General features: G+C 51.1%; 1 protein-coding gene across 1 annotated transcript in view; it reads left to right on the top strand.

The window, feature by feature from the left end:
- The window catches only part of VDR (vitamin D receptor), a 55,095-nt gene that overhangs the window by 12,959 nt on the left and 14,357 nt on the right, over positions 1–27,779 (top strand). Inside the window, exons 2-4 of the mRNA XM_087442491.1 lie at positions 7,238–7,317; positions 10,143–10,290; positions 20,808–20,938. Of these exons, the coding sequence (XP_087298617.1) occupies positions 10,145–10,290; positions 20,808–20,938 (277 nt within the window). The 5' untranslated portion in view covers positions 7,238–7,317; positions 10,143–10,144. The remainder of the gene's footprint in view (positions 1–7,237; positions 7,318–10,142; positions 10,291–20,807; positions 20,939–27,779) is intronic.

Genomic DNA, 27,779 nt, shown 5'->3' on the forward strand with positions numbered 1-27,779 from the left:
GGGTCAATCAGCCCCTTTTGGGACTGGAGCTGCCTGGTGGAGAGTTATCCCAGCCCTGCCCCTCTCAGAGGACGCAGGGATCCTTCACTGATTCTGACACATGGCCTCAGCCTCTATCCCAGGATAAGTGAATGGCCTTCCAGGGCCTCCAAGAGCTGGGAGCAACCAGGAGTCCAGGCCCGCTGAGCCGGAGCCAGCCCAGTGTCAGTGTTAGGGGCCACAGCGGGCCAGCCTGCTGCCAGGGCGGTTGCAGCACTGCCACTCCTGGCTCCAGTCCCCAGGCCCCCCACCTCAGCCTTTCCCAGTGCTCTGCCTTCTGCTCCAGGCGATGGGGGGCAGGAGTGGGGTGAGGTTGCCCTGGTAACAGACAGGGGGGCATCACGGGGCTGCTGAGCCCCAGGTCCCGCTAGGGGGAGAACAGATTGTGACAGATGTGTGACAAGCACTAGATGATGGAGGCAGTGGGAGAGAGATGGCACTGGGTGAGAAGAGAAAGGAAGGATGATGGGCAGAAGGGGTTAGTAATCAGTGGCACCTTGGGAGCCACAGTCCTTATCTTCCTTGTGGAGGAAAAGTCCAGTTGTGTGGCTCAGCTTCTCTGTTTGTTGGGGAGAGATTAGAATGATCCATTTTTCCCACCCTGAGCTGCCAGATTTTTGAAAGCCACAGGCAATGAGTGGGGTGGTCGGTTTTTCCCATTTCAGCAGAAATGTGGCTTTCTGGACAACGTTTTATTGGGGTGGAGCATTTGGAACGGAAGGCAGGCTTCCTGCCCTCCACAGTACCTCTCTGGGACCTATGAGTCTCCTCCTTTTCCAGGGCCTGAGCTCTCTGACGATTGTACTAACAACAGTGATAGCTCTAACAATGAGAGCTAACCTCTATAAAGCTACAGTGTGCCGGGCACCGTGCTGAGTGCTACGCAGAGATCTTGGTCCCTAAACAGCCCTGTGACCCAGGCACCGTTGTGTTCCTATTTGTAGATGAGGACACAGGGGTGGGCTTTGGGGGAAGCTAGACAGTAGTCAGGTAGCCAAGGGTATCAGGCTGGCCAAGGTGGTTGCGGAGGTCAGCGTGGGATCTGATACCAAGGATCCCGAATATCTCGGAGCTGGCGGGACCCGGGGTGGGGTGCTGACTTTTTGGTGCAGGAAGAGTCTGAGTGATTCAGAGATCATGTTGGTCCCAGAGGGAAAATAAGGCAAAGAAGGCTGGCTAGTGTGGCCTGGGGTGGGGCGGGCCTCAAAGCCGTCTGTCTGAGCAGGGGTGGACTCGGGCCTATGTGGACTTGGGCTGAGGGCCCAGCACTAAGAAAGATGCTTAGCCTGAGAGAAGCACCCAAGAGCACTGAAAACTGGGCTTGAGTAATACTTGGGAGAAAGAAGCATTTCTCTCCTGTTGTCCTGAGGCCACTTGGTTTTTTTGAAAATCCCATTTAGCCATTGGCTGCATCAGCAACAGCAGGAGTTCGGTCTCCCCCGAGTTGGGCTATACCTGCTCTCTCTGTATTCTTGGTGCTGTCCATTTGGGCTCCCTCAGTTTCTATTCCTTGATCTCCAAGTCACTGACAAAGAGCGTCCTTGTCCCATCAACTCTGGCCTGTAGCAGATACCCTTGGGGAGTACCCCTATCCTCGTATCCCAGGAAAGCCACCCAGAGGAGGGAGAGAGAGCAGGCCAGGTACATCCCACATCCCTCCAAAATACTCCCTGATTGTCTTGAGTCCTTGTCCATTTCTCTATGCCATGGAGTCTGGAGCCAGGAGCTGAAGTGGGTCAGGCAGGAGCGAGTGGGTAACCCTCACCCACCTCTTTGTTTCTCTGTATTGTTTGTGAGGGTGGAGTCAGTGTTGGGTGGTCCCGCTGTAATCTCCATCACAGCTTCCTCCATGGCCTCTCCACAACTCCCCTCCTCTGAAGAATGAAATTCCAACCTCCTCCCATGGCCCATTTTCTCCCCACCTCTGTCCCCCTGGAAGCTGGTGAGAGAGGTCTTGGGACTTTGCCAGGGGGAAGGCAGAGAAGCACTCTTCCTCGTTGTGTGCCCTTGGACGAGTCATTCCCTCTCTGATGGCCTCAGTTTCTTCAGCTGTAAAACCAGAGAGATTGGGCTGCAGCTTATGAATGGGCCGGTTCCCTATGTTTCATCAGTCACTGTCATTGCCCACGCTTTTCGGCAGTGACAGGACATGGCCTGCCTGTTACCTGGAGAGCAGTAATCAACCCAGAAATCTTGTTGACAAAGCTAAGGGCAGAGTTTCCACTGGAAAAAAGCAGCTTGCAGGAATAACTGTTGTTGATAAGAAGTGGAAATATATCTAAGTTATGTATCTCCTGCCCCCACTGCCTGTGGCCTCATGGGTTCCTGCCTCTGGGTTCTGCTCAGCTCCAAGAAGCTGCTAGTGCTCCCGAGAGTGACAGTCAGCCAAGAAAGAGTCTTGGTGAATGGCCAGTAGAGTGCAAGTTTGTAGCCTGGTTTCTATGGAGTGACCTGCTAACTTTGACATTGTATGGGGTGTCAGTCCATCACCTTTATCAGGTTCTCAAAGGTGATGTCTAGTCCCCAAAGGGTTAATTAAGAAGCACCTTCTGGGGTAAACGCCTTCCTGCAATTGTTGGGTCATCCACCACTTAATTTCCCATGGTTCAGTCAGTCATTAAAAAGTTGGATACACCTCATGGTGTTCTTAGAGTTGCGGTGCTGGGAGCCAGCCTCGCCTGGAAACAACTGAGCTCAAGACAGCGGAGGCAGGCAGGGCTGATGGAGCTCATACAGCCACTCAACACTCTTCCACGGAGCCCTTTTCATGGGCGGGAAACTGCTCTTTCCAGGTGAAGGCCATGGAGGCAGACGCTGTCTGCACTCACCACCTAACTTACTGCCTTTGTGGGAATCATGATAATTCCTGGCAAATTTACCAGGTATAAATGAAAATCAAATGTCGCCCAGGCTAAGCTTCTTCTGCTTTTCCCCTGCAATCTCATTCACATCATAGACATTGTAGATTTTTATATTTTTTATGACAATTTTCTGGCAGATGAGGAATGGCCCCCTTTTTCTAATTTGCATATTGGCTCCATGGTGTGGCCCCGCCAATCTCTCCTCCAGAGACCCTGTGGGAATGGCCTAGTAGATTTATCTTAGGTTCATCTTAGATGGCTGCAAAGAGCTGGTCTAACACCAGTGATGGAAAGCTACAGGGACTACTTCATCTGTGCATAATGAAGAACTTTCTAAGCGTAGAGCCATCCAAAGAAAACGGATTGCCATGAAAGATCATACCCCATCAAGAAAAATATTCAAGGACAGGCTAGAAAACTTGCTAGAATATTATAGGAGGGATTTAAGATGATTGGACTAGGTGGTGGTAAGTTTCCTTCCAATCTTGAGATATTCTGAGATGACTGGTATCTATTGGTTTGACTTTGGACATTGTAGTCTACACAAAATAATCTCCATCCATTCTCACCCATATTTAAAATATGTTTGTGTGTAGGAGCTGGGGAGACAATGGGGGCAAGAGGTAGTTTGGACAAGTTCTATTTATACAGTGCACTTTCCTCTCCCCTTTCCTTCTTTTTTGTTCTATTCCCCCTCAGCTTCTTCTGGGAGGTAATGCTGAGACTGATCTGGAAAAAGAATGTGGGTATACATTGGGGATGGTGGAGAAGGAAGAGAGGGACTCACCTTAGCTGCCCATGATATTGCTGTGTCTGAGTTACACTAGAATAAAGAGATGACAAATAAAAAGTCACATAGGTCATCCAGTGTTCAGTACTCTATGCGCAAAGTCGAAAGGATGATGAAATGAGAAACAGCAAGAAAAAGGTGTGCATACACAAGCACATATGCAGTTGTAGCTGGCGTGCACACGCGCCTATCTGCTCCAGAGAGGGCCCACATGTGGTTGACTCTGTGTGTGCCAATTTTAGGAAGAAGAATTTTCTCCTTCTCTTCTGGGAAATCACTTGGCTTTCTATTTCTTTCTAGAGGGAGGAGGAGCTTTGAGCCAATGTCAACAATTAGAAAACCCAGTTTTGGTCACTCCAGTCCCAACCTGGCTGAGCGAGGCCCCCTATCCTGGGCTCCCATTCTCCCTGGGGCCCATTAGGGCCACGTCACTCATCCCCTTCCCGCTCCTTAGCATCTGGGGTGAGTGGGCCTCACCTGCGCCAGCTGTATGTTGGGGCTCATCTGGTTACTGAGGGGTCAGGAAGAAAGCTCAGTGAAATGGTCTTAAGGCCTCACCACGATGGGGATTCTGGCCTTGGAGTTGTGTACTTTCAGAGCTGGAAAAGACCCTAAGGTCAGACCTCTTGTCTACCCCACTCCTCTGAGTCACAGCTTTACCGCCCTCGGGACTCCAAGGAGGGTCCAGGGAATGTGATGGAGTTAAACTGAGCCCAGCAGCACACTGATCCTTGTCTTGCCAGGGCTCTGCCCAGGACCCCCCACAGGCACCACCCCCCGAGACTGTCCTAGGCGAGACTCTTCCCCGGGGATGCCCATTTCGCAGAAGCACTGGAAGATGGCATGATTGTTATGTGAGTTGTCTGGCAGATGTGTAGAAGAGACAGTGCTTGTGGCTTCAATGACTGGAAGGAAACACGTTATCTCATTTCTTGCTAAGGCAAGGTCAGGACTGAGGTCAGGCTCTGCCAGGGGTTTTGATGTGGGATGCAGACCCCGGAGGAATGGAAGCCAGGGGCTTTCTGCAGAGCTGAGCTCCTCCCCACTGCTTTTCCGAGGCTCAGTGCTAGGGGTTTGGGTTTTTCTAAAGCAGGGGTAGGAGGGGGTTGCTCTGGGGACAGCCCCAGCAAAAGCAGTGGGATGTTCTATGTATTCAGAACATGAATTGGGAGTGGGGTGGGGGGTTGTATGACGTGGCAAAGGGGGGTGGTATTAATCTTTTTGTTCCATTTGTCCTTTTTTTACCCTGTGTCTTTGCCCCACTTTCCATGCACTTGGACCTAGAGGCTAAATCTAGCATAATCTCTCCTAAAAGGACCGTCTCGTAGTGCACAATTGCGTGGGGAGGGGAGGCCTGCCTGGTGAATGGGGTTTTCCCGGATAGGAGGGGCTGGCTGGCAGAAAGGGGATCCTGGCTGAGGCCTGCCATCCCTTGATCCTGGGATCCTTGGAAGGAAAAGCGCCACGATGTTCTTCTGACCTGGGGATGGTTTTCTCCCTGACTTAGTGGAAGTGAAGGGCGTCCAGGCCTTAGGGTTGGGGAAATGACTGAGATATATCCCTTAGGAGAGGCAGCAGAGCAGAGCCTCTAAGCTGCCTCAGTTTAAATCTAGGCCCCAAAGACAGTCAACTTCTCTGTGCCTCGGTTTCCCCATGCCTAGAATACAGATAATAGCGATAATAGCAGTACCTGCCTGCGAGGTTGTTGTGAGGATTAAACGAATGAGCGTAGGGAAGAACTTGGAGCAGGGCCCAGCACAGAGCACTAGTGTCTGTGCTGATGGTTATCACCAGAAAGGGAGGAGTCAGGAGGCAAGGGAAGCACTTGGGCATTGCAGACAACCTGTCCTGGCAGGGCAGGTCCCCGCCCCTGCCGTGGGACCCTGGCCAAGTCACTCAAAGTGCTCTGGACCTTGGTCTTGCCATCTATAGAGCAGGACCGTTCCTCACCTCACAGAACTGTTATGAGGCTTACGTATGATCCTGTGTGTAGAGCTCAGCAGGTTGTACATAGTCGATACTCCATGCACCTTTTTTTTAAACTCAAGGGTGGTGGTCCACCTGGGTCTCAAATCTGACTTCTGAAAATCTTAGGGGTTGAGGACACAAAAGCAGTGGTCCTTTCTGTACCCACTTGGTCCTCGCCTCAGTCTTCCTGAGGAACAAGCAGGGAGCCTGGGAAATTGACAAGGCCATGGGGTAGAATCCAGAAGAGCCTGGTCAGCTGGGGGCCTTGGGCAGTACAAGCAGAGGGAGCAAAGGCGAGCCTGGCTTGGGGGTAAGTGGCAATGTGTCTGTCTCCAGCAGGTACGCCTCCTCCGACCACGGTCCTGGGGAGGGGACCAGCCTAGTTCAGATTGCCTCAGCTCACCATCCACCGGTGTTTTCCTCGGCTGTTTCTTGGGGGCTGCCAGTGCCCGAGGGGGTGGCAAATGGGCTCAGTGGGCTGGCAGTCCTAAGATTGGCCCAGGTCTTGGAAGCCCATCGGGCTGTCCCCTTCCCTGCCTAGTAAAGGCACTAAGGGGCAGAGAAACAAAGGCTGGGGATCTGGACCTTCCCCATCTGTGGTTTGGCTTAAAGGCCTTTGCTAGGGCTCGGGGTCAGGTACCTGCACATCTATTATCTCCCCAGCCACCCCCTGTAGGTGTCAGTGAAGGGAGGAAGGAAGTGTGTGTATGGGTGGGGGTGTGTGTGTGTCTGTCTCTATGGGTAGACAAGCAGGGCTGGGTGTGGGTAGAAGTGGGGAGGGTGAAATTCTTGGTGACCCATCATGCAACTAAGACCTCGAGTCTGGGCACCAGAGTCAGCCCACCTTCAGCCTTCGCTGAGGCCTGGGGTGTTGAGCACGTCTGGGGAAGAGCTAAAAGTGGCAGAAAACATCCTGTTTAAAAGCAGTGCGTTGCTGTATTTAACCCCTGCGGCATCTGCTCCGCCTACACCCAGTCTCTGCAGACGGGAGATCCCAGACGCCTTTCTTTGACGCCAGCACAAGAGGCCAGGCCCTGGGCTGCGTCCCAGCCCACACCATTTCCAGGTCCCCTGAGGCTCCTCTGCAATCTCACCTGGAGCGTTGGTCTCCTTCCCGCCCTCAGCAGCGTGCCAGGCCACCTTCTGGCTCTGCTTCCCTGAGCATCCCTAAAATGTAGGGTAGGGGCCATGGGAGCAACAGGGATCCCTCAAAAGAAGCCCTTCCTCCCTCCTGACACCCTCTGCTGCGGAAGGAGAAGGAGAGCCTACAGCAGGAAGGCTGTTTCCTTTTGCCCACGTGCTAGTTGCTGCCCCCACCCCTTCCCACTGCTTCTTACTGCTCCCTGCCTCAAGGGAGGGCCGCTCCTGGCTGCTGCCGGGCTCCCACCCCTCACCCCTGCCAGCGATGACATGGCACACCTGCCCCCAATAAGCCCCTTCTGTCAAGTTTTCAGTCCTTGATCTGAGAATTAAAGTCCCTGGAAGGAGCCTCTCATACCCACTTGTTGGGCCCATTAGAGGACTGGCTACGGGGTCAGTGCTGATCTGTAGATACAATGTTTCCCCTTTTTCATTTCAGAGTCTTTTTGGTTGGAAGTGTCCCGGAGACCTCACAGAAAGGCGCCCAGGGCTGGACTTACCTGCCCCCTGCTCCTTTAGGTTAGTGTACCCTCATCAGCCACAACCTCCCTGGCTTTCTGTTTTCCAGGGACAGGGGTGGGCCTCGGAAGGTAATACTACCCGGGCTTTGCAAATGTGGGTCCTGTGTCAGCAGAATCCACAGCACCCCAGCAGCCCGCAGCTGAGCCCCAGAGCCATGCTGGAGTCAGGGCGGGAGCTCCGAGAAGGGCAAGGAAGGGAGGGGCTTGCTGACTCCCAGGCTGGGACCCCAGGGGGCTGTCCAGCATGGTGATGCTATCCACCTCCTATCCACCTCCCAGCTCCTCTTTCTCTCTCCTGCCCTCCCCTCTCTGCCTGTCATTCCGGGGAGGGCCAGCTCTCAGGCCATAGATGCCTAGGCATCTTTTCCACCTCTGGACTCTGGTCTTGGGCCCTGGCTTCTTGGTAGCAGCAAATAACCCCAAACAGGGCCGAGTTTTCTCTCAGTTCACCTGAAATGGTCCTGTTCACCTAGGCCTCTCGCTGCCAGGTTCAGCCTTCTGTCCAACCTAAGCCAGTGCCTGGGACCCCACCCCCGGGCCAGGAGCCTTCCTGACGTCAAGGCAGTACCTCACCCCATTGCAGGAAGGCGCTGTTGCCGTGCCGTGGTATCATGTTATTCCAACACCTTTGCATCAAAGCCTCTCCAATGAGCCCATGTGATGCTGAACACCTGTTAGACTGATTTGACTGATATTCCCCCCACCCCCACATCTGATTTCTCTTTTTTCCACCAAATTCACCGGATGTTTGGTCGCACGGATGACACAGACTCTGTAGCAACATCATGATGACTAGGAGTTGCAACATCTCAGCCGACCTAGGGTTAAGCCACAAGCATCCTAGACAGTTTCTCCTATTGCCCCACAATGGTACTGGGCCTCTGGGATCCCTGCCCACATCTTGGGTGTGTGCATCACTCTAGAAACCAGGCAGTCAGACTGGACTTGAGAGGGGCCATAGGGACAAGGCTGACAAACCCACAGGCACTTTTTCTTTTCTTTTTAGTTGTTTTAAAATTATAGGACAGGCATATAAAACATAAAATGGTGTTTTAATAATAATAAGATACCATATACCTGCCACTCAAAGAAACAGAATATGGCTACTACATAATGCCTCTGCATGCTCCTCCCGTTCTCACTCCCTGAAAGGTTTCTGTTAATCATTCCTTTGTTCTTTTTTTTTTAAGTGTTTCTGTCTCTGTGCATATGTATATGTATAAACATCATAGTTCAACAAGGATCAGTCTAGCTGTGATTGGGATGGGCCACAATGTAGCTATTATTACATTTAAGTTCTCAGGAAAAGAAAAGCTGAGAGAGAAAGTCTGTCTGTGATCAGGGTCCCCTCTACCCCTTTGGGATTGACGGTATCTATCCTTATCTGTCCCACTTCCTTCCTTTGGCGTGAAGCTCTTTGTGGAATTTTTTTTTTTTAATTAAGTATTTGTTTTGTGCATTTCGTAATTGTAGTTGCTAGAGGTACCTCAGGGTTTGGGCTACTCTGGCCTCATTTGTAAAGAGATTGATGATAATAGGACTCGCCTCATTGGGGTGATATGAAGATGAACTGAAATGAGACTCTACCGGGCTTTGAGATGCCAAACCTTGGCTCAGAGGTCGTGGGCCTAGTCACTGAAAAGAAGCTCAGAGCCTCCGAAGGGCCCCCCAAAATCTACCTCTCTTATGTCAGGGAAAGCTTTCTCTCTTATTTTTCTTCTGACTTGAGGGACCCTCCTGTCCTGGGGCCAAGGGGCCACTTAAACCTGTAATGACCCTTGTGAGGACTCATAAAACTGGGAGGCAGTGGCGTCTGACACTATTTGAGGGGAGGTCTGAGGTACCCCAGAAGCAGCTCTGAGCCTGACAGCGGTCAAGATCAGAGGTGGCAGGCGAAGCTGAGGGCCAGCTGCTTCCTGGGAAGGATTTCCCGAAGCTGTTACATTTTGTTCTCTCTCTCTCGTCTCTCCTTTCCTCAAGCGTGAAATCCATCTCTAGATGATTATGCCATTGATAAAAACCATCTCTGAAAACAAAATTAGTTAATCGCGTGTGACTCATATTACTCAGAAGGATGTTCGGAACAATCTGTTAAATTTGTATTGGAAAAAAAGAGGGATACGATTTTGATTACCTTGGTACCAGGACAGCAGGGCCCCAGGCCTGTCAGTCCGGAGCCGTGTGGCTGCGATGAGCTGGAACTGGAATGACAGGTCTGATTTGGGCCTGTGATCTATTCTGTTCCCCTCGCCCTCAAGAAAAGAAAGGCTGAGAGTTTCACTCTGCATGTGAGGCTGTTGGAGGGCTCCCACTTTTCTCTTGGGGGGTGTTGCTGGGCAAGATGTAGGCGTCTGAGCTGCTGCAGGTCTGCTACTGAGTGGTGTGCATACGTTCATTCATGTAATCCTTCCTCACATCCAAGAAAGTAAACCGCCGTTTATTCTTTGGTGGGGTACAGAGAGGTGGAACACCTCACCCAAAGTAGCCACCTAGTCAGCGGCAGATGCAGCCTTTGAACCCAGGTGGTTTGATTCCAGGCCAGGCTATGAGCGGCTTCACCACAGGGCCCCCCACGGAGTCACTCCAGCCGTGGGTGAGGGAGCCCTGCTGCTGCTCATGGCCAGCGGAGTGTCAGGAAGGTGAGCTGGGGTAGGGAGAGCCATGAAGTGAGGGTGCCAAAGAAATCCCGCTCAGGCCTGGGCCCTGGGGAGCTGCACAGCTTTACTGAGCTCCCGGCAGATGGGGGTGGAGGTGTGCAAAGGATGCCAGCTGGCCCTGGCACTGACTCCAGCTCTGGCCACGGTCTACCTGCTGTTCCTGCAGGGATGGAGGCAATGGCAGCCAGCACTTCCCTGCCTGACCCTGGTGACTTTGACCGGAATGTGCCCCGGATCTGCGGGGTATGCGGAGACCGAGCCACGGGCTTTCATTTCAACGCTATGACCTGTGAAGGCTGCAAAGGCTTCTTCAGGTGAGTCCTCCCCAAGGGCGAAGGGAAGGAGAGGAAGCAAGGCTTCCCATGAAGAGAAGCCCTGCATTTTCCGTGTCTCTTTCCTCACTGTGCCCATGGAATATGCCAGCTGTCACAGCCACTGGGAGCCACAGGGTCTTGGGGAGGCGTATCTTCTTTCTCCCCTCCCCTCAGCTCCAGCTGTGTCCTCTGACCGTCTCAGGAATTGCTTTTCTGATTTTGCTATGTAGGTCCCCATCTTTCCATTACCCATTGACCCATGGTACCCCTGCGCTAACCCATGTGTCTGCCCTTCCGGAGTGAACCTCCTAACCAGTTGATGATCACAGCTTCTTAATCCAAGAGACAGGCATGTCCTTGGAGAATCCCAAGAGTTTGGCCTCAGAGCCTGCCCGCCCATCCAAATCAAACCGTTCCTTGGAATGAGGAAAACTGCATCCCTGGTTGTACATCCGTCCTTGACCTGTGCGCATGTCTTCACCCAGGTCAGAAAGCCAGCCTCAGAATGCCCAGGAATGTCAGTAATGTGCCACCTTCCTGGTTGATCAGGGCCAGTTTCTCTACCAGCTGCCTCTTCTCCTGAGAGCCCAGCATTATAAGTGCAAGAGTATGGGAAAGAACTGGAAGGGCCAAATGAAGGATGTTCCCATCCAGAGCCAGGGAGGGGGGATGGGAAATTGATGAATTGCAGGATGGATGGGAACCATGAGAAATTAACATTTGGCTTATATTGGAGAGAGAGAAAGAGAGAGAGAGAGGTCTGGAAGAAGGCAGCCGAAAAAGAGCTTCTGTATAATAGTCTTGATTGGAGGTGAGTAAAGAGAAGGACAGGGCATTAGCTATCAAAGACAGGAGAGAGTGAATCAAGTCCAGAACAAGGACGCAGAGGTTGGCCTGGTTCTGTGAACTGAAGGGCTCACCAGCTTTGGGGGCCGAACAAATCAGAGGCCTCGGGACTCCCCCCCAGCTCAGGGACTCCCAGGCTTTATAAGGGCATGCTCCTGACTCATTGCCTTGAGCCGCAGGGTGTCTGTGGGTCATAACAGCCTGTTTGGCCAGGCCCGAGTTGCCTGCTTACCTTCCCGGCAGGCTGCTCCCCAGCTCGGGGAACCAGACCAGCAGCATCGCTGGCTCCAGGTCCTGTTGCCACGTCTCTTGTTCCTCTGGCCTAAAGCCTGCACTTCCTGCAGGGTGGGCTTTCCAGAGCCTGGGCTGTGTGTCCCAGGTGCCACCTGGACCCTTTCCTGCCAGGGTCTGGGAGTGGGGAGCTGCCTTCTGAGTGATCATGGAGAGGGAGCCGGGTGCACACATCAGGGCCGCTTCCTCTCATCAAACTGATCAGAAAGGTGTGGCCTGTAGTGCCGGCTGTGTCATTAATTAATTGTATGTCCTTGCGCAAATCTCTTGACTTCTCTATTTCAGTTACCTCAACTAACTATATAGGTGTATTAATATCTGACCTCTCTTGTGTATAGCATTAATGTGAGGATTAACAAGATGACATACATAAAAGAGCTTTAAAAACATAAAGCACAATATAAGTATCTATTTTTTGAGCCTGATGGGTCAATACTCAAGTCCTTGGTGGAACCCTGCCCTAATAAAATAAGCAGAAGTCTCTCTGGCCATTTACCCTCCTTTTATTTTTTCTTTCACACACTCCCTCTCCTGATTTTAGAGTGTGTCTATGATCCAGGCATTGGGCTAGGAGCTGACAATATGGAGACTCTCACCAAAGGTCACATCTCACCAATCTGCAACCCAGAGGTCTCCACGAGCTCTTGGGGCTGGTTTGGTTAGTTCATGGACCCCCACCCCAAATCTCCTCTCTTCCTAGGCGTCAACCCCTGGGATGCAGCTCTGGGAGATGGGACCCTTAGGAGGCTGCTTGTTGGATTAGGACATATTGGAGGTCAGTTCCTCACTATGCACCCCTATGCACCTGTGCTTGCTGCCCTCAGACACACCACTAGGCTCTGAATCCGTGCGAAGGACGTGTTAGGTATCTGGGTAGAGGGAGAAGAGGTTCCCCCATGCTCAGGGCCTGGTGTGGGAGATGGCAAAAGGGACAGGAATGGCACATTTGCCATCTCTCACACCAGGTTTCCTTGTGCTGTTGCTGGCTGGTGGCCACAACCCCTGCCTGTAAGGCCTACCATTGGGGCACAGCTGCTTTTGTCTTGTTACCCTGTCCTCAGTCTGCCTTATGTCTTTACTGTCCCTGTCTTGATGACTGAGCCAGGCTGCACTTTCTGAAGAGCCAACATCCCTGTTGTTGTTTGGCTTGAATTTTGTTTGATACACACACACACACACACAAACACACTCACACACAGTCAATCCTCATTATTCATGGATTCCATATTTGCAAATTTACCCACCTGCTAAGATTTACTTGTAATCCCCAAATCAATAGTTGCAGCACTCTTGTGGTCATTTGTGGACATGTGCAGAGTGGTGAAAAATTCGAGTCTCCCAATGCTCACGTTCCCAGTTGATGTCAAACAAGGTGATGTTCTGCCTTCCGTTTCAGCTCTCCTGCTATAAATGTGTCCTTTTTGCAGTCTACTTATTGCCACGTTTTTCGCATTTGTATGCTTTTTGATGATGATTTCACTTTTTAAGATGGTCCCACACATAGTGCTGAAGTGCAGTCAAGTGCTCCTAAATGCAAGAAAGCTGTGATGTGCCCTGTGGAGGTAATCCGTGTGTCAGATAAGCTTTGTTCAGACGTGAGCTACAGTGCTGTTGGCCATGAATTCAATGCTAATGAGTCAACTATATATATTAAATAAGGTATCTTTAAAAAGAAAACACACATGAAATAAGGTTATGTATTGATCAGTTGATGAAAATGTCAACCAGAGGCTCACAGGAACCTAGCTCTGTATTTTCCCTAGGAACAATGGTTCAGAATTCACTAACTCAGTGTTCACGGTGACTTTATAAAACATAACTACCACAAATAACAAGAATGGACTATGTATACATAATTTCTCCTCTTCTTTTTACCTCCTCTACCCACTTTTCCTTCTTTGCTTCATCCAAATTCTATTTGCTATTTTTCCATTTTAGTTTAGTTCAGACAGTTGTTTGAGAATCCTGTTGTGACTTATATCTGTTTGTGAAATTCTGATCCCAGGAAGGAAAGTCTATGTCAGTGGTGGGTACCTTCTCTGTGACATGCACCACATCCTTGGGAAGACAAAGATAAATGCAGTCCTTGCTCTCAAGGAATTCACTCAGCCCTTTCAGGCAGTTCCCAAGGAAAGAGCATCACTGTAGTATTGGGTCACTGGCAATTTTCCAAGCCCTAGGGGCCAGTACTCCTACTTGACTGTTTAGTGTTTGGTTGACTTCTAAGATAGTCAAACTAAACTGCTCTAGGATCTAGTTGTGGTCATCCCAGCAGGTCCAAGACTCATAGCCAAACCAAAGTATGATTATGAAGGTTGGACAGTGACCACATTCTATTGGTCTATGGTCAGGAATCAGAGACCATTACTGACCAGTTCCTCCTACAAGCTATTTCATGTTGTTTCTGCTTCCTGCTCCTCTGGCATTCATGGACATCCTCAGAGAAAACATTTCCAGTGTGAATAAAAGGTTGGCATGGGCAGGCTTGTAGATGATTATATGTCTTGGCTGTATATTAACAACCATAGTGTAAGTAAGGGCCAGAGGGGGCAAATACATAGGTCCACTACAAAATATAGATATAGTGGATGATCTATGGATGGGGTGGATCTCTGGTCATGGATAGCTTTGTCCAGGCTTTCATATAAAGGGAAAGGCATAAAGGACAGAGAAGAAAATCAGAGGGGCTCTTTTGAGGAAGGGAATGAAGGTTATGGTGAAGTTTAAGAGGTGGTCCTGGGAGGCAATGTTGGGAAAGACTACTGTTGGCCTCTCCATCTTGTCTTCTTCCTCCCTGTTGATACTTCCTTAATCACGACACTGTGAAGCTGCGTGCTACAAACACCAAGCTAACAAAGAGAGTGTGGAGAAATGCCTTCTTGTTTGCTGGCCCCAAAGTTCTCAGGGACCTTGTTAATTATGGGTCTTGTGGAGTTCAGTGGGCAAAAGGCAGGCTGGTGAGCATCCAGGAACACGAGGAATGTTCTGGCTTTCAGGAAGTTCACCCAGCTGATATTTGTAGGAGGCATGATGTGAGGGGAAGCAGAGAAAGGGGGCAGATGTCCAGCCACTTAAAACTCAAAGTGCTTAAAGGCAATAGAGTAAACAGAGAGGAGGGAGGGAAAAGAGAGTGGCTGCCCAGGGCATTCTATGGGCACAAGTGAATGGGTCACCAAGAAGTCCGTGTTGCTGGAGAGAACTTTGTCCAGGTCAGCTCGGCAGCTGGCCTCCCTCCACAGCTGCTCAAGGATGTGAATGGAAGAGAATGAGGGGGGTTATCTGTGGATGGGCCAAGAGTAATCTTTGGAAGCTTGGGTAGAGGATGCCAGAATATTTGGAGAAGGAAGGCCACTGGAGTTGTCAAGAAAGGCAACTGCAAGGATCTGAGATGATCTTGCATTTCTTTTTGGTCAGAGTTTTATTTCTTTAGGAACTCAGCCCTTCTATCAGGGCTCATTGCATGAATTTACTCTCGGCACGTCTTGGGGATCCTCTCTGTGCTTAGGCAGCATAAGGCCAACAGAGAGTATGGTCAGATGTTACCCTACACTTCCAAACCAGCCAACTCAGGTGCTGCCTCCAGCTCAGTGGCTTATTTGTCCTACAGGAGCCCTTCAAACAGCTTCTGCTTCAGGCTCTTGGAATTTGGGGGCATATTTTTGGCTGCTGCTCTGGCTTGGATTGAGACATGGTATATTTATGACGAGGACCATATTATGTGAGAATCCCAGAGGCTTTGGAATCAAACAGATCTTGATTCTAATCCCAGCTTTCACACTTATGGGCTGTGTGACATTAAGCAAGTTATTTAACTTTCCTGTCCTTTTTCATATCACCTGTAAGATAGGGATAATATCTATCCTGAAAGGTTGTTGAGAGCATTAGAGATAGGATGGGGAGTACCGGCATAGAAGGCTGTCAATAAGTGGTAGCTATTATCATCATCCCTTTGTTCTGTCTTAGTTTCTGAGAACAGACAATCCTTTCCTCTCCTCTATTGTGGAACCTGGAATGTGTGTGACTGTGATGTGTTGGCAGGGGTCTCTGAGAAAAGGTCCCTGAGCAGAAGGAGTTCAATATCAGGTGTGAGAAAGGAAGGACCAGGCCAGGGACTCTAAGAGTCCTTCACGTCAGTCATGGGCTCCGTGGGAACTGGCTGGTACTCAGAGAAACTAGACAGTGGTCACTGTAACTCGCACAAGGGCTGTGGGTCTAGACATCAAGAGCAACAACATATAAAGCAACAATGTTCTGAGCCTCTGCTGCCTGCAGAGGCCTGCCCTAGGCACACAGAGAGAGATGTAAGACATGGTGTCTGCACCAGGGTCTCAGACTCTCACTGGGATGGTTAAATACTGCCTTCTCCAGCCACCCTTCAGCACTCCCGCCCACTGCCTCTCGCTGCCAGCTTCTCACCCTTCCTTTTATTTTGTGCTTACTTTGTGTCAGGTGCTGCTTCTTTTATTTAATTCTTACAACAATCCCCCTCTGTAGGGTTGCTTCTGTTTTACAGATGTGGAAACTGAGGCATGGGGAGATGAAGTAACTGGCCCAATGTTGTGCATTAGGATTTAAACCCAAACAGATCAGTCTAACTAAAGCCTGTATGTCATTTTTTAGTTTTTAAATAGTTATAGTGGGTGGTGGATTTTTTAATAAGTAACGCCTATGTATGGTTTTAAAAAAGATGCAAACAGTTCAAAAGGGCATAGAAGTGAAAAGTAAGTCTCCCTCTCAACCCAATTCTTGGGGCCCCACCTCCTCCCCAGAAGCTGTCACTGTTGCCAGCTCATTGTGTTCGCTTGCGGATTCTTTGTGTAAAGTGTGGAAGTGTAAAGTGTGGAAGTGTGTTTGTGTGTATGTGCACACACGTGCATGTATACTGTCCTCACTGTCCTGCATCTTGCTTTTTTGTGTGTGTGTGAGGAAGATTAGCCCTGAGCTAACATCTGTTGCCAATCCTCCTCTTTTTCCAATCCTCTTCTTTTTTTGCTGAAGAAGATTGGCCCTGGCTAACATGCCTGCCCATCTTCCTCCACTTTATATGGGACTCTGCTACAGCATGGCTTGACAAGCAGTGCGCTGGTGCGCGCCCAGGATCCGAACCTGCGAACCCCGGGCCGCTGAAGCGGAGCACGTGAACCTAACCACTACACCACCGGGCTGGCCCCTGTGCATCTTGCTTTTATCAGCTAAAGAATGTTTCTTCAAGCTTGCTCCCAGTTCAGCATTCTTCCTCTGTTCTTTTCACAGTCACGTCGTTTGTGTGGAGGTACTTACTGTGAATTAATGAACCAGTCCTCTGTTGAGGGGCATTTAGGTTCCATCCTCCGCTTCTCCAGACAGTGCTGCAGGCACCACCCTTGTGCATGTGTCTTTGGGCCCATGGACTGGTCTACCCACGGGATGAATTCTTGGAAGTAGATTTACTGTGTGGAAGGCTCTGTGCATTTTACATGTTGGTAGATAGTTGCCAAATTGCCGTCCAAAAGAAGGGATGTGGGCTCTTTACCAGTGTTAACCTACCTTCCTTTAAAGTTGGTTTTTTTAACCCACCTGCTGAGAACACCTTGATGCTACCGCATATGAATGTGCTGTGTAGGTCCCACCTATCAGACCATGTTGGTCTTTCACATCAGGAGCTCCATCAGGCTCCTGTGTCCAGACCAGGCTCTGGGATTGCTGTGACAGTCAGACCTGCAGCGGAGACAAAGCCCAGAGCTGGTACTTGGCCCCAGGCTTGGGTTTTATACCATGTGTCTCTGCTGGCAGGGGTCACCTACTTAGAAGGACCCTCCTGTCCCAGGTGCTTGACACTTTTGTGAGCTGCTTGTCTCTCATGTTTTGATGAATTGGTCTCTGGCACAAGAATCGGTCAATGTCCTCTCTAACCCCTGGCTTTCTAGAAACTGTGTCTATATTTAGTTGCACCACCCCTACTCCCCTTCCTGAGCTGGGGTATAATTGCCAACCGTCCAGAGGATGACAGGGTTCCAGGCTCAGGGAGCAGCTGAGGCAACTGGCTCCCATGGAAACCCGAGGCTCTTGTTTCTCAAAACCAAACCAGCTCACAGGCAATTAGTGTTGGGAAGAAGGCAGGGCAGGATGTGGATCTTCAGGACAAAGCACAGAGCCAGGGCTGGCCAGTCTGGCTGCCCTGACTCCTTGTGGGCAGAGGCTAGATGACAGCCACATGTGTAGAAGTGCCCTTACAAGGCGGGAGAATGGGGATGAACTGGGCCTCAGAGCCCACAGGAACTGTGGCCCAGCAAACAACCATGCCGGGTCGGACGCACCTGCAAGGCAGCTGGATCTGCCTGTCAGAGCTGACGAAGGAGCTTTCCATCCCCCAACGCTGACCCCACAATCCAGACTGTGATGATGCTCTTTGTGATGTGTAACCTCCGTCTTCCCAGCTACAAGTCCAAGGCCTTTCTTCTGCTTCTGTATTTAGCAGAGCCAGGAAAGAGCTGGTTATCATATTTTTTTAATAATAATAATCTATGAAAGTTTTTAGGCTGCTTCTGCATTGCTCAAATAATGTGGGGACACACTGCAAGTTTGGTGGGCTTCCTTCCTTCCTTCTTCCCGTCCTTGTGTCCCTCTCCTCCTTCCTTCCCTCCTTTCCTTCTTTCTTCTCCTCCACCTCCTCCTCCTCCTTCCTCTCCATCTTTCCCTCCTCTTCATTGTCATCATGGTCCTCCCTGTCCTCTTCCTGCTCCTTTTCATCTCAATGCTCTTGGGCTTCATTCTACAATTATAAAGCTGGACGCACGGGCACTGCTTTTCTTCCCCGCTGTATTTTAATTTAACCCAGCTCTGCGTTCTTCTGGATCCCTACCCTCAGCCTCATTAGAGTCCACTCCTGTTGTCAGGTGAAGTTGGGCTGAGCGGCTGTCCCCAACTCTCCTGTATGGGGAAGCCTGGGATTGGGCTTCAAATTTACAACGTGAGAAAAAGAAAAGAAAGATGGTGAAGTTCCAAAATCTCTTCCCGAGCAACCTTGCCATTGGGCGAGGAGCCCTCTGGTGAAGATCAGAGACAGGCCCCCTAGAGCCTGAGGAAGGAGAGGCAGCCTTAGAAGGATGCAGGGCTGCTGCCTCCAGGGCCTTGGGAGCCTCTCAGCCTCCAGCACACAGCTGGAGAGAGGCTTTGGCTCATGGGTCTGTGGGGCCCCAATATGTGCTTCACTTAGTGACCATGGCCCTGGAGAATTAATAGGAAGAGCTCTGAGCCAGACAAGACAGTGGTGGGAGAGTAAAGCAGCCCCTCGGCCCCCAGGCAAGTTGCCTGGTTGTAAAAAAAAAAAAATGAAAATGAGAGTTTGCTCTGAATTAGAAACTCCTGGTCTTTGTGTAGGTTTAGAGAATTATGGGCATTCTGGGGCCTGAGCATTTGTGGTAACAGCTGGAACCTCAAGAAGTACAAAGTGGAAAGGAGTGAAAGAGGAACGAATCTCACGTCCTGGAATAGATAGCTATGTCCCATGGTGATGACAGTATCTCATTTCTGGGTGGCCCTCAAAGTTCTCAGGGTACCTCCATAGTCTCCTGTCCCTCTAGAAAGCTGCAATAGAGGGATAGAGGCTCAAGGAGAAAGGCTTCCTGTTTCCATATAGGCACGCAAGAACCCGGTGTACAGTCTCTCCCTGGGAAGTCACTGCATGGGCTGGATGCAGCCCTCAGTGGACTGGACTTGGGGCTAGACCACCCCCAATAGCCTAGCGCTACTCTACCCCCCATATGGCCTGGTCTGCTGGTGGGCCCCTTGGATGACGAGGGTTGTGACAGGAGTGTCCTGGGGCCAAGGTCCAAAGCGAACAGCAGCTACTTCCGGAACCACTAGGTCGTCCTTTGCCTTGAGCTGTGCTCAAGGGCCAGCTGCCTGGAGCTGTTTGCCTGTGGGCTCAGCTTCACTGAGCACCTTGAGTCTCTGAGGATGAAACAGTCTGTTCAATCCGGGAAGCTAAAAGCTGAGCCTCAGATACCTAAGGGTCCCAACTTGGGAGCCTTCACTTCTTGCTGAATCATTTCACTGATAAGTTTCTCTGCCTTACTGGTCCCATCTAGAAAATGTGGGGGTATATTAACAGTCTCTTGGGTCCCCTAAGGATCTTAGAGTCTGATTACCTGTGACCACCAGGAGAGCTGTTCCTCTGGTCTCTTCTCCACTGTTCCCATAGGTCAAGTTGGTTTGGCCCCCATCCGTCCATGTTGACTGATGGGTGTGATTGTCCTAAACCCGTGTGTGTTCTCACAAATGTGAACAGTGAGCCATTTTTCACCAAGAAACGTAACTAGAGTGTGACATCTGGAGAAGATGACATTACCAGCTCATCCCCTGGAGAGGGAAAGGGTTGATCCTGGGCCTTTGCTTTGAAGGCTAGGGCGTCTCCACAGCTCCTTGGAAGATGCTGCTGCTCATGGAGAAAGTGATTCCACTACCATCTTTCCCTGCTACATCCTGTCACCTGTCCTGCAGCAAAAAAGAAGGGCTTGCCCCTGCTGGGGCTGAGGAGAGTAAGAGGAACCTCTAGAACACGGATAATGAGAGGCCTCTAGGGGGGGTGTCCTTTATGTGGCCTCCCAAAATTCCCATGTCGTGTGGCTCAGGAGAGAAAGCTGGAATTAGGAAAATGAGCTGTCATGCTGTACATGGCCACACAGGCACAAGTACACACTTTTTTACATAGGATACCAGGGATGTGCTGGCTTCCTAGCGAAGAATCTTTGGTAGTTTTCCGCTCTTACAGAACCCTTGCTTCCTCTGCCTTTTGAAAAGCCGAGGCCAGACCTCAGAGCTCCCACCCGCTCCTCTGGCCTCTTCTCATTCTGGGCAGGTTATCTGAACGTCTACAGCTGTGGTTGGTCCTTTTCTCCCTTCTCCATGCACCTGTGCACATGTCTGTCCCTGGATTGGGGATGCTTTCATTATAGATCTCTGGACCCTAGAAGACTTAAAGCCAAGACCCGCATCCTCGCCTCTTATCACGGCTCACTAAAAGCAGGGAGGGCTACTCTGCAGATTTCAGTATTTAAAAAATTTTTCCTAGGCTAATTCACTCATATATTTCCTGTGTAACAAAAAAGGAGGGAGAGCAGAGTGCTGTAAAAGTAAATAAAAACAATGATGGGAGCAGAGTAGGCAGTGAAGGAGGAGGGTGCGGCTGGCACACACAGCCACGGGTGGATGGGGGTGTGGTGGTCACAGAGTGGCCCAGGGGCTGGGATGGGCCCCAGTCCTCTGTGGGAGAAATGGAGATCTGGAAGCCTCGTGCGCAGGTCTCGGTGGTCACAGGCCCTGTAGGCTGTTCTCCTGCAGCCAGGGTTTAGAGGCTGGAAGGTGGGTGACCCGGGGGAGGGCGTGTGCTGTCTCGGCAGGCGAAGCATGAAGCGGAAGGCGCTGTTCACCTGTCCCTTCAATGGGGACTGCCGCATCACCAAGGACAACCGCCGCCACTGCCAGGCCTGCCGTCTCAAGCGCTGCGTGGACATCGGCATGATGAAGGAGTGTGAGTGCTCAGGACCCGGGCGGGCGGCTGGAGCGGGACTGGTGTCAGTGGAAAGCTCTGGCTCCTGTGTGTTCAGGTTTGGCCAGAGAGGTCTGCCTGCCCTTCTTCCTTCGCTGCTGGCATCCGGGGTCCCGCGCTGAGGCGTGAGTGGGACCAGCAGCCTGGGGCAGTGTGGGTGGAACTCCAGGGTCAAAGGCACCGATGGGTCCCGCGAGCCTCTTTAGGATCTGAATATGTGTCTCGGAGGCCTGGGAAGGGCCCCCCCAGTGTGAGGCCTGTGAGGAGGAAGGCAGGGCACTGCCTTCATGAGCCCCCGGGTCAGTCCTCCTCCAAGACATCATCACTATTCTCACAGCTCCCTGTTCCCTAGACCTGTGGGGAAAGGATGAGTCTCTAGGACTCCAAGGTTCTTGGGACTTTGGGAGAGAGGCTTGCCTGGGTGGGGAGGGGCAGGAGGGATGTGGAGAATAAATATTCAGAGCCTAGCTGGTGTCAGGTCCCACCCCACCCCAGCCTTCTAGGCACTCTGGTGCTGTGAGCAAATCTGGGAGCTGGTGCCCAGGGGAGACTAGGTGGAAAGATGTGATAAGGGGAAGCACTGGACTCTGGCATGACCCTCTAGATCCAGATGGAGAAAGAGGAGCGATCCTCTAGGACTTCCTGCCCAGCTCTGGGGTTGGAGGAGAGGGCCAACAGGGCAGATCCACATGTTCTGACTCACGTTAAAAACAACCCCTGGACTTTGCATCTGAGCTCAAGTACCAGTTACTTGGTAACCAGGGTAGCCATTGAATTCGGCAGACCCTGGAGGGGCTAGCCAGGCCCTCCCTGGGCTGGAGGCAAGGGCACTGGACTGGAGGTAAGGGCACTGGACCGGCCTGAGCATGGGTGCCCTCTGCACGTTCAGCCCCCACCCTGCCCCTGGCTCCCTTCTGCCTGCAGTCTGCACCCTGACCCCCTCCCCAGCCCTGGGCAGGGCCTATACCCGGCTGAGCTGTGGGCCTGGGAGGCTCAGGAGGGGTGCTCAGATGTAGGCACCCTGGATGCCCTCCTGGCTATGGGGCTGTTTTCTGGCAGGGATGGGGGGGCAGGTACAGGAAAGAGGCATCCTTAATAAGGGAAAAGTCACTAGGTGGGTCTTAGGAGATGGAAAATGTCTTCCTTGATGGAAAACAAATTTTCTGTTGTTGGGAAACAGAGGCAGGGTGGAGGCCCTTGACAGGCTCCCCTCTGGTGGGTCATAGCCCCTCACTCCTGATTCTGGCTCCCCAGCCAATACTGGCAGCGCTGGAAGAAGTTTCCAGGCTGTCGTTCCTCCTCGCCCCCCCCCGGGAACATGCAGGCCTGGACATGCTGATCACTCCTAGCCCAGTCCCCGGCCCCACCCCGACTCCTGTGTTTATCCTGGAGCAGTGGAGGCTCAATGCCTGGGTGCCCTGTGGGGCTTCTCACGTGTTGACTTAGTGGGGCCTGCTCTGTGCGAGGCACGAGGGTAGACTAAGATGCAGCTCGCAGCCCCAGCACCTGCACCCACAGATCGTACAGCCTCCACAGGGCAGGGAACCTGGCTCTAAGGCTCCAGCCAACCAAGACTGGCATGGAGTCACACCATTGGGATTCTGCCACAGGAGATCTGGTAGGGCCACCCTCACTGATGTCCCAGAGCCCCATCTCCTATCTCAGGAGGAAGGAGATGTTCTATCAACTTAGAGTAGGAAGAACACTTAGAAATCATCTGAGAGCCAGAAAGGTAAAAATATCAAGATTAGAGTCAGAAAGCATGTTGGAACTAGAATCCAACGCCATGTCCCCTCCTAGATCCTTCTGGTCCCCACAAAGAGCACTGTATCCATGGTGGTGAGCAGGCCTTGAGTGTATCAGGGTGCCCCTGCCCCACATGGTAGGTGGGCCAGCAATCCAGAAGTAGATGCTCACCACCAGCCCTTAATCAGCTTTATGCCTCAGCCACCTCAACCCCAGCCTCAGTCCTCCCCCATGGAGCCCCCGGCTCCCATCCCGCTATAGCCCAGGGCAGCCCCAGGCCCCCATCCTGCTATACACCCAGTGGAGCTCCGTGCCCACCACTGTCGTGATGCCAGAGTAGGGACCTATAGTGAATTAAGGATGGGCTGATGGGGCTGAGCTCTCAGGGTCTGGGCCCCAGAGCCCCAGTTCAAGTTAAAGCCCCAGAGCCCCCTCTAGGCTTGTTCTTTCCAGTGACCTGCAGGGAAGGTCCTCCAGGGGGAACTGTAGCTCCCTGCCAGGTTAGCCCAGCTGTGGGATGCCTGTCAGTGTGCCTGGGCCTGGAGCTCCTAGTGCAGAACTCTAGGAGAGCTGCTCATTTGTCACCTGAGCTGGCTGTTGTCCCCAAGGCCTAGCCTCCCAGAGACAATTGAGTGTCAACATGGGTAAAACCACAGGATACTCTAGGGCTCCCATGAAAGGAGCTGCAAAACCAGGCTCCTTTCTGGAGGGGGTGGGGGGTGGGGCCCTTCCCTAGAAGAGGCATGGGGAGGGGAAGGGGAGGAGCCTGGGAATGAAGGTTTATTGACCACCCACTGAGGGCCAGATACAGCATCAGGCACATGCCCTTGCTTGTTAAATTCTCACTACAATTCCTAAATATGTAAACACTTCTGTTGTTTTTAATAGATGAGGAGACTCAGAGGAATTAAAATATCACATCTCTAAGCTAATAAGACGTGGGTATCGGCCTTCTAACCTTGGTCTGTCTGCTTCCAAAGTCCAGGCCCGTGGGTTCCATCCACCCCAGCGCAGCCCCTCAGACACCCGCAGGGCCAGAGCTCCTCCACATGGGCTTCCAGGCACTGCCTGGGGCCCTCAGGGGTGGGCTGAGGAGGGCTTTGTTCCCCTTGAAGACTCCCTTTCTCTCTCTTGAAGTCCTAGGGACCTCTACATCCTTGAGCTCAAAAAATCGCATAGCTGAGTTCTTGCTTCTTGTAGATCTGTCCTGCACAGAAGCACATTTCGTGTTAATTTGCTTCATGCTCTTCCAGATGTGCGTCTCTTCTACCCAGCATGAGCACTGCACCTGGCAGGTAGCAGGTGTTGAATGACTGAATGTTAGCTCCCCATCATGCTTCTTTGTATGTCTCCATCTCCTGTGGGTCTAGAGATCAGGAAGATATCCCAAACCGGACACTGTCTGTGTCATTCACTTGGAAAAGCTTGATCCCCACTTCCTTGATGCTGTCCGTAGGCCTCCAGGGGCAACTTGAAATTTTTTCAAGTTGTTTGTGCTTTCAGATCTTGACTCCCTAACTCGATTCTCGACTTCCTGGAACAGGGAATGTCTTGCACGGGAATAACTTGAGCAAAACCGTTTGCACCCTCAGCAGGGAGCCTAGATGGAAGGCAGACAAGTTACCGAGCAGCCATACGGATTTCACAAAGTCAGTCACAGCTCATGCTCTTGATTTGTGGGAGAGCCCAGCAAATGCTCTTTCAGAATCTATCTGCTCTTATTCTAGGTCAAAGGCTTTTAACTTCAAAACAGGTGTCCTCCTACATGATAGTAGTGGTATTTTTAGTAGCAATTCATTGAAAAAAATGATAAAAAAAATTCCTATGAAATTAATAACCCCTTTAAACAAAAGATTTATTTCATAAATCACAACAGCATCTGTATATGTGATACTTAAGACTTCTTCAGTCCCCAGACCGTGTCACCTGGAGGGAGCCCCGTGGATTGGCACCCCCGTTTGAAACTAGCAGATCTCAGCATTTCTCTCTCTAGGTTGGTGGTCGTGTGTGATACAAGTGATCCAGAGGAACAATGTCGGAAAGTTAACCTTGAATCTTCTTAACTTCATCCTTCTAAAGTAAATCATTTACAGACTCTGCTACTTTATTTTTTCACACTCTCCAGATGGACTGGAACACTTTGTGTGTTCCATGGCTGAGGACCAGAGTCCTACTGAGCAGTCATAGCCGATTATAATCAGAGGCAGTGTGGGGTAGTGGTTATAACCACGGACTCTAGAACCGTACTGCCCAGGCCTGGATAGCAGCTCCACCACTTGATGGCTGTGTGACTTTGAGCAACAGGTAGAGCCTCTGGGCCTCCGGTCCCTCATCTGCAAAATAGGGATAATAGCACCTGCCTTAAGGGGTTGCTACAAGGACTAAATATATATGAGTCAATATGAAAGAAGCACTTAGCATAGTGCCTAGTACATAAAAAACTCTCTATATTTTATCCATTTTTATTAACACTATCTTTATTACATAAAACTCGATCACAAGTATGTCCTGCTCCCAACAGATTAGAAGTAACTCTCAAGGGGGATAAAGGCTCGCTTCTAGAGATAGACACCAATGAGAGGAGACGACATGTAGCTTCACAGAAGGGAGGAAACTGAAAGCCATGAAAAGTAGCACAAGAACTCAAAATCAAAGCAGGCTGAGTCATATAGTGCAGGAAAACAGCCCTAAACAATTCCGAGGTCATAACCTTGTTCCTGCAAAGTACAGTAATTGTTCAGAATGATACCTCTGAATCATCAAGAAAAGGTTACATGATGTTACAGGTGTTCCGTTAGAAGGTAATCTGTCTTGAAAATATTTAAATCACAGTTATTTAAATTAAACTTGTAAGCTTTGCTCAGTTATCGGTGGACTGGCCTATGCCATTCCCGATGTGGTAGGGTGTACATGCAGCATTGGTGCACTGTCCTTTCCTGAGCCAGGACAATGACAAGCACATAGTAGGTACAATCAGCATTGATGTGTTAGGTGTCCAATCTATGAGACTACTGAGCAAGCACCATGGCCAGGAAGCCACACTGGGCTGGCCTTGGTGGGGGAAACACAGGAATTGTAAGATGTGACCCCTGCCCTTAAGTAGTCTACAGGCTAGTGAAGGAGACCTTGAACTTCTTAGCTCTCTCTCTATAGGCATTTACTGGAACCTGTACTAACCACAAATATTACAGAGTGGAAGACAATTGGATGCCAATGTGTATGGGAAAAACTAGACGTACCACAGAAATAAGAAATGAGAGCTCAGTGCAGATGAGGGCAATCAAGAAAGGCTTCATGGTGGAAGAGGGCTGTAAGCTGGGTGCTGAAGAGCTGATAGACCTTGCACAGGTTTCGGGGAGAGAAGACCCAGCTGGACAGGCATCCAGCACAAGTGGAAATGCAGTGGCAAGAGTGAGCAGGTCGTGTTCACAGGTCAGCAATCCCAACAGGACTAGAGCAGACGCTGTGTCCACGGGCACTGGGAAATGAGCTTGGAAAGTTAGGAAGAAGTGAAATCATGGAGAATCTTGCCTTTAGTTTGGACATGGTAAGCAGGAAGGATCCAGGAATTTTCTGAGCAGGAGAGTGACACCACAGTATCACAAGGGGTGGTTCAAGCCTGTGGACACCCATGGCGTGGCTGGCAGAGCCAGTCCCCTCTAGCTCCGGTCTTGTCGCCTCCTCCGCCCACCCCTCAGCTGAGCAGGAAAGACCAGACACTTGACCTTGGAGTCCCCAGGCTAGGGCCTTGCACCCTGCCTTGAATAGGATGCTCCCCACACCTTCCTCTCCACCTCACTTGACCTCTTCGGATCTGAGCAGACACCCTCTGTGGGAGGGGAGTTGGCAGCTCTCTGGGCAGGTGAGTCAGTACCTGGGTGTGGCCTCCTCAGTCCTCCTCCTGGTATGTCCTACCTCAGCTGTGGAGGGAATGTGCCATCTTTTGCTGCAGGCTTCCCCTTTCTGCTGTGCATAAGGCTCTGGTGGCCCATTCTAATCCCCCATAGCCTCTCCCTTACCTCCTACAATTTCTCTCATCCTCCCCCGACCTAAGAAGCCTGGACCAATAAGCCTTTCTCGAAGCCCAGAACCCACGCAATCCCGTGTTCTGGTTCCTTTCCCTGCTGTTGTGAAACTCCCCAGCTCTGTGGGCAGAGGCCCGGGCAACACCAGCACAGAGCAAGTAGCTACAGGCCGAGGGCCGTGGTGCCCACTCCTGCTGTCAGAGTTCTGCAAGCCCCGGCCGGGAGTTCCGTTTGCCCGGCTGTTGTGCCAGGCATCCCTGCTCCCAGCCCCACCCTCTGGGCAGCTGCCCCAGCACAGGGAGGCAGGCACCACCCCCAAAACCCCTGCATAGCCTGAAGGTGGGGTAGGGTCTGACATCCTGACCAGCAGCTGGAGAGAACTTCCCAGATTAGAGCTGTGAGGTGTCATCTTCAGGGACTTCTAGAGGACTCTAAAGTTTCCTTGGGCAGAAATTTCAAGACTAGACAGGTGGAGGAGGGGTTCTGTGGCAGGGAACCAAAGAGGCAAAGTCTAAGTTGGTCAGAGTAGATCAAATGCCCAAGTTCCATGTCTGGAAACTTGGACATGGGAATGGCCATGTCAAGGGGTCTTCTCAGCATCTCCTAGTTTCCAGCACTGTGACTGGCCACAGAGTGACTCTTTCACCCTCTCTGCACCCTGATGTCTCCCTCAGGATCACAGACTATGGGGAGAGGGGAGAAGAAACGAGAGCTAACATTTAATAGAGCATCTGTCCTACGTCAGGCATGCATTCAGTTCTCAAAACAGTCGATCCTTTGAGGTAGATGTTATCACTCCTCCACCCCATATACACACACTTTATGAAGGAAGGAACAAAAAAGGGACCTGAGAAGAGACTGTATGGTCCAAACTTCTCATTTTATAAATGAGAGAACAAAAGCCTGGAGACTTCAGTTTGCCCAGAGTCATACAACTTGTTCTTGAGAACCCAGACTCCCTCAGCCCCAGACCATCCCACCTCTCAAATCCTTGTTTTCCTCTTCTCCCATGCACCTGCCTTTTCAACATAGAAAACTCAATTTTCCATCCA

This window comes from Ceratotherium simum, chromosome 17 (assembly GCF_057802395.1).
Source record: "Ceratotherium simum simum isolate JZ-2026a chromosome 17, ASM5780239v1, whole genome shotgun sequence".
Lineage (NCBI taxonomy): Eukaryota > Metazoa > Chordata > Mammalia > Perissodactyla > Rhinocerotidae > Ceratotherium > Ceratotherium simum.